The sequence below is a fragment of the Mesoplodon bidens genome (genome assembly GCF_964165515.1).
Source record: "Mesoplodon bidens genome assembly, chromosome: 5".
NCBI classification, from domain to species: Eukaryota; Metazoa; Chordata; class Mammalia; order Artiodactyla; family Ziphiidae; genus Mesoplodon; species Mesoplodon bidens.
The window spans coordinates 11376816-11383964 of NC_138161.1; the positions used below are offsets into that span (position 1 = coordinate 11376816).

General features: G+C 45.1%; 1 protein-coding gene across 1 annotated transcript; it reads right to left on the reverse strand.

Moving 5' to 3' along the window:
• Positions 1-3044: 3044 nt before the first annotated feature.
• On the reverse strand, positions 3045-3416 carry KCNE2 (potassium voltage-gated channel subfamily E regulatory subunit 2; the record flags this gene model as incomplete). The annotated part of the gene is made up of 1 exon (XM_081234860.1): positions 3045-3416. One exon carries the CDS (start codon positions 3414-3416, stop codon positions 3045-3047), a length of 372 nt encoding a protein of 123 aa, XP_081090986.1.
• Positions 3417-7149: the final 3733 nt, after the last annotated feature.

Genomic DNA, 7149 nt, shown 5'->3' on the forward strand with positions numbered 1-7149 from the left:
CCCCATATACTTTAGTCATGATAATAAAACATACTTAATTAGGAAAACCTAGGTTTTTCCCCCCTTAATTTGTTTCCTTGTGTCAAAGATAAACAAAGCTGGACACCAGTTCAAGTGTTAAGGATAGACTTTATTAAGCAACTATTGCAATAGGGGAGAGAGTCCAGCATGAACTGAACTCAGCTTTGTCTTGTGCAGAGGTAACTGGGCATTTTAAAAGGGGAAGGAGGGATTGGGGGGCAGGCACTTGAGCAGAGTCAGGGAAGTGGAAGTTTACAAAAAGCAGAGGGGATTGGTCAACCTGACCCGGGTTTGTTAACAGACGCTTATCTGGAAGAGAAACAAAGTTCGATCTTTATGACTGTCCGTAGTGGTGCCTGTTAGAGCAACGTGCCCACAGGTCAGGGAGAGTTACTCCTTGAATGTTGGCAGTTCAAAGAGACAAGACAGTTCTGGGTGGTAAGAGATTTACACCCCAAAGGGGGAGACCAAGGATTTGTAATTGTAAGATTTCTAAAATAACTGCCCTAGGAGGGATTCAGGGGGCTGATTTGCCTACCATCAGGTTTTGGCTGGCATAAAAAGTAAATTGAGTTTTCTTAGGCAAGCACTTTAAAGCGGGCTGGGGTCCCCTTAGGGATGCAACCTAGAGCTCCTAGAAACTATGGTAGTGTTTGTTCAGATGTGGGGAGGTGGATGATATCTTTTTTGCCAAGAATGTGCAATGTTTATAGGGCAAGAGGTCTAGTCAAGACGAAGGCTCAGAGGAGCCTGACCAGAGTTTGGTCAAAGAGATAGTCTTTGTCAGATGGTAGAAACCTTGGATTCCTGTCTGGATCCAGACCCAAGGCTGAGGTTTTGTAGCCTGGGTTGCTGCTCTGGGCACACTGGTGAGAATGTTCCATGTGGTACAGCATTTCTGGGTTTCTGATCTAAGGAGGGAAACCACTCTTGCCGTATCTGCTCTTGGAACATGAATGGCTGTCTCCAAAACTGTATTTAACGCTTCTGTTAGCATAATTGCATCTTTGTTATTAGGAAACAGACCTTGTATATATCTCACTCTAAAGACACAAAGCTTGTAATCCATATAAGACGTTGAAGAAGGACTCCTGTTTTGAAGTTTGTCTTAGTGCCCTGAGACTTGAGGCTCTGCTCACAATTGCTCTGCTTGGCTGAGTAGATGGGAAGCTGGAGGAAGAGAAGAGTGGAAGGGGGCGTGAAGCTTCGTGAAGCTACAGCCCGTAAGTCCGTCTTGCCATTGGCTTTCTCCCCTCAGCTACTCTCTAGACCTTAGCCCGACTTAGGCGGGGCCTCTGTCCCGGCTCTAGCTCCGCCCCCTTTGTGTTGCTCTCCGTTATAACGTTGTCACATTATATCGTTTTGATGTTCACATGTCTGACTCCGCCTCGACCGAGTGAGTTCCTGCAGCTCTGGGAGTCCCGTTCGTCTCTGTACTCCTGGGGTCTAGGCCAGTGACCCAAGTAGATAGATATTAAATGATGCTTGATTGAATTGATGAATGAAGTCTCCTAATCTGTGGACTGGATATTCCCGTCTACAAATGAGTGGATTCTCCCCTAGAAGCTCTAGAAGAACACAGCCCAGTGAGTCCCAGTTCAGACTTCTGACCTCCAGAAGTGTAGGAGAATATATCTCTTTGTTTTAAGCTGGTACCTTTGTGGTAATTTGTTACAACAGCAGTAAGAATCTAATACAGGATTAGGAACCAGCATGGTGCTGACCTTGGGTTCCAGACCTGCTCATAACCGTCCTGAGATAACCCATGAACCCTTGGTGTGCCTGCTTTTTGAACATACACTTTCTTGTAAATTACCCCTTACAGCCATGTTTGCTTCAAGACTAATGTTGATACAACTGTTTCCATTAGCAAATAACTTCCAAAACAGGCAGCACAGAGGCTGTTCTTAAGGAGTATGTTTTGACAGTCTTTGGCTAACTCTTGACTAGGCTTATTTATTTATTTGTTTGTTTGCTTGTTTTTTCCTGTGCCTAATTTTCTGGTATTAAAGCACCCAGACTCTCTAGACATCTGGAAAGAAAAAAAAAAAAGAAGAATACTATGATCTCCAAGGTGTCTTCCAGCCCTGACATTCTGTGATATTGTGAACCCCAAGCTTCAAAATACTAAGCAGTTAACAGTCTAGCTCTTCAACAGACAGCAACAATTCAGCCACTTTCCGTATGTCAGTGAAAATAAGTTTCTTGAAACTAAGTGGAAATAAGTCATTGTAAATAGGGAAAATAAATTGAGTGAAAAGAGTTGTTTATAAAGCTGTGTTACAATGTTTTATTACTTTTTCTATAATAACAAGGACTTTTAAAAGTTTTCTGTGAAATTTTAAATGTTAATTAAAAGGTATGTTTCTGTTGCACCAGGTAGTTCGTAAAGAGATTCTATTTCTCTGGTGTGGACTCTTTGCCCTTGTGAAATGTTTGTTCTGTCTTCAGACTTCCAAATAAGCTCAATGCTGGGGAAACAATACACATAAAGGAACCCCGTGGTTCTATTCATTCATCACTTCAGACTCTACATTCATGAATTAATAAATAAATGCTCCTACATCAATCCAGTGAGCAAGTGACGGATTTTTGAACCTCAGCTTCTGGGTAATACATCTGGGTTATTTATAAATTGATTTAGTCACAAACAAAATGTTTCATGAGGAAGAAGATTCAATGATTTGTTAATCTCTCCTTTCTATCCCCACTGCCACTGCCCAGGCATGTTACTTCCAATTTGGCTTTATTTTCACTATTGACATTGATTAAAATGACATTGACATTGCACGGAAAGGAAAAGAGGTCTTCAGCATAAATTACTGCTCCAATGAGCAAGCATAAATCACTGAGATTGAAATGTCCCCTGTCTTAGTTGACAAGCCACCTGATCTCCCTGAAAATTCTCAACAGAGAGCGAGGGACTTAGTGTCTTCTAAGCATGGCAACTTGGATTGGCTCTATGACACTGGTGTCTCTTCATATTTGCATATCAGACATTGGCTGTATGCCTCTCTCACTAATCAAGGAGACATTCTGAGCCCTGCTGCACCAGGGTTCTCGTGGATGGTGGCCCTTGGTTCTCCTAGGTTCAAAATTTGACTCTTGTACTTGTCTTGCCAGTCCTCCACTATGTACTGGTGGTACGGGTCATTGGAGTGTTCTCGTCTCTTGGATTTCACTGTGCTCACCAGGATGGCTACAATGATGAAAGAGAACATTCCAATCATAACCATAAGGTACAAGATAACGTAGTAGAAGTTCTCAGCATTGACTTTGGCTTGCAGGGCCTCTTGCTCAGCTGTTGTGTTCCTGCGCCAGTTGTCCATGTAAGTAACAAAAATCCTTTTGAAGACATATTCCAGTGTCTGTGTCAGATTGGATGGAGTAGGCATATTTCCCTCCTGCTGCAATTTAAAGAATAAAATATATGAACAAGCTTAAGAAAATGAATTCTTTCTGCATTTGGCTACCTTAAGGGATGGCGCGAGGGGTATGCAAGGTGGGGGAGTAATATTATTTCTTCTTTACCTGGCTGGTGACTGAGTGAGTGCATGTTTTGTTATTCTTTAAATTTTGCTATGCACTTGATGCATTGTTTGCATTCATGATATCTTACAATAAAAGTTTAATGGAGTACATAAAACTATATGTATTATGATCCCAACTTACATATGTGAATAAATATACATGCAGATGAAAATGGAAAAAGACTGGATAAATAAATAGTTCAAAGTGTTAATAGTGGATGGTATACTCACAGATTTTTTTTCCTTATATTTTTCTTCCGTTCAAAATTTTCATCAATAATCTTGCATTCATTACTTTGTCTCTAGATAGGTCGGTCACCTCACAATGGCTAGCACAATGCCTTGTTCATAACAGATACTCAACAGACATCAGCTGAATGAAGCAATGACTGACGTATGTTCTGTGTTTGCAGAGACTTATGGGTCAGAAGCTTGCAAGGGACATTGACAGACTTTGCAATCTGCTCCATCTCCTGTGTCTAGGCAGTGCTTTTTCCAGTTATACCAGAGAGATGAGTATGTGCATCCATATTTGAAAGAAGTACTTTAGGTAAGTGATACAAAGGAACAACCTGAGAAATCATTGATATTTCTCAGCTCCCACTCTCTTCTCCATCCTCAGTTTCACTGCCCAGCCACCAGCATCTCTCACCTGGCTGATACAATGCAATGCAATACAACCCTCCCCCAAACTACCTCCCCAGGGTCACGTCTGCCCCTCTCTGCCCTGCACAGCAGTCAGTATGCTCTTTTTCAGAGGGAAATGGGAACACATCATTCCCTTGTTTTTAATATGATGCAGTACCTTCCTGTTCACAAAATAAAATCCTCATTCTTTAATGGGTTTACCTGGCCTGGCGAGGCTGGCCCCTGACCACCTCCCCAGGTACTCTCCGCTCGTGGCAACTGGTCTTCCTGGCCTGCCTTCCTCCACATCAGTAAACCTTCTCCTGCTTCAGGACGTTTGCACATTCTGTTCCCTCAACCTGGGATACTTTTCCCCTTCTCTTCCCTCTGCTACCTCCTCACCCTTTGGGGCCCAGCTTAACTGTCACTTCTGAGAAAACTCCCCCGGCCCTGCTCTCAAACCCCACCCCCATCATCACTTTTCTCCAATAGCATCTTATTACTTTTCTTCAAAGCACTCTTCCCAATATGTGGTGCTTCTGTGCATATGTCGCTGTGTGTGTGTGATGATTGGCTTATGGTCTCGCCTTTCCCACCCGACCATGATGTCTGTGAGGGCAGGGCTCACATCGCCTCGGTCTACCTTGGTTTAGTGAATGTTGGCACTAAACTGGCACACAGTAGGCACACAGTGGATGTCTGATGAATAAATGAATGTGCCGGGAACATGCTGGCATCGGAAATGCAGCGATGACGAGTACGAGAATTCTGCCTGTGGAAGCTCGGTGTAGTGGGAGAGATGCAAACAAACCACCACGCAAGGTGCAGAGAGTTGTAACAGGTGTGAACAGAGCGGGTTGAAGAGAAACTTAACAAATAGGTAAGATTGCCCCAAGGTACTCACCAAGCATATTTTCCAAGCAATGTGACAGAGGCACGCTTTCTCCCCCTTAAAATAACACAGTTCACTGTGAAAGAGTATAGCTAAACCGGCTTTAATCCGAGTCAAGACTTCACCACTGGCTCCTTAACCCTTGAAGAGCCCAGGTCTACTCATCTGGGGGGAGCTCACACCTGTTTCATCCATCCAAAAAAATCCATCCCCCCCCCTTCCCGTGGTCTGTAGGGCTCACCTTACAAATGTGACGGGGCAGGATCACTTCACCTCCCAGGGCTCTCACCCTCTGTTTCTGCCAACCCTCTTCCACAGCTTCATCCAGTAAAGAAAACTGTGATTTTCCCAGCTTATATATCCCCCTGCTGCACCCTCTGGAGAGAATCCAGTTTCCTTCTGTGAAGCCCAATTGAAGAATGGGTAGAACATAGAGACAACTAAAAACCAAACAAACAAAGAACGAAAACAAGCAAACAAGAATCCCAGAGGAGCTAAGTGTACAAAAGCAAACACTGGTGGGTGACGAGGGAAGTTTGGTCTGGTGGAAGGCCCCAAGGGACTGTGGACTAAGTGGCAACGACACGGGGAAGACGGGGACCTCTTCAGGGCAGAGAATTGGATCTCCTTCGTGTTCGTCGTGCCAAGATGGGAAATAGTCTACTTCCTTCTGCTCATTGGACAGCGGTTCTCTGAAGCAAGGCCAGCATGCACCGGGCTACACGAGGCCGCCTTGGATCTGGGTTCCGCTAGAGCGGAGGGGGCATCGCGAGCTCCTCTGTGCTCTGAGCTCCTCTGCCCGCCCGCCTCCTGTGCATCTCCTTCGTGGCTGTGCCGCTGCGCTTGGAATTCCAGGGGCGCCCCTGAGTGGAGGGAGTAAAGTCCCCGTGTTACGGGGGAAGGACAGCAGGGTCGGTCACGCTCACTGCCAACATTGTTCTGCGAATGCTTTCATCAAAGCAACTCTTTAGCTTTTCACCACCTGTGAAAACTCTGGGCCAGGGCCTGTTCCTTCAGGGCTCCGAGAGACCACAGCGGACACAGGAGAGGCATGTTCTGAGGCTTAGCAAGACCCTCCAGGACAGGGTGCCTCAAGGGAAGCCCCAGCTTTCCACGCTGGAATGTGGATGGGCACTTTGAGTATTGAGGGGAAGGGGCTGTGGGGCGGAGGGAGAGAGGAGAGAGTACTGATCTTCTCCAGGCCTTTCCCTGGGTTGACCTTCTCCCTCCCACACTCCCCATCCCACCCCTCCAGGCGGTCACAAAGCACCGAGCTGATCTCCCTGTGCTATGCGGCTGCTTCCCACTAGCTATCTACCTTACATTTGGTAGTGTATATATGTCCATGCCTCTCTCTCACTTCGTCCCAGCTTACCCTTCCCCGTCCCCATATCCTCAAGTCCATTCTCTAGTAGGTCTGTGTCTTTATTCCTGTCCTGCCCCTAGGTTCTTCATGACATTTTTTTTTTAGATTCCATATATATGTGTTAGCATACGGTATTTGTCTTTCTCTTTCTGACTTACTTCACTCTGTATGACAGACTCTAGGTCCATCCACCTCACTACAAATAACTCAGTTTCGTTTCTTTTTATGGCTGAGTAATATTCCATTGTATATATGTGCCACATCTTCTTTATCCATCACACTCACACATTTTAAAAAGATGGTTTGCTCTTATAGTTTCAGTACCTAGGTCGGCAGTCTCCCTGTCCACAAGCTTTTCCCCGACCTCCCAGTATGGGCTGGAGATCCTTTTTCCGTGTTACTCCTGCAAACTGTCATGTTTGTTTGCTTGCTTGTTCTCAATTTTCCCATTTACGGTGTGCTATTCATGGGATGCTGAAAACCGCTCTAAAATGTAAGCAAGTACCTCCATTTTACAAATGAGGAAACTGATGCTTAGAGAGAAAGTCCTTTGATTCCAAATGACATAAGCACTGAGCTGCTGGAGGGCAGAGATTGTTTTATTCACCTTCGCATCCCGGAACTGCACTGGGGTTGATGGAGAGCAGACCTTCATTACAGGTTCGGTGAACGAATGAACGCTCCTCTCCTGTGTTCTACAGAATTCAACTGGA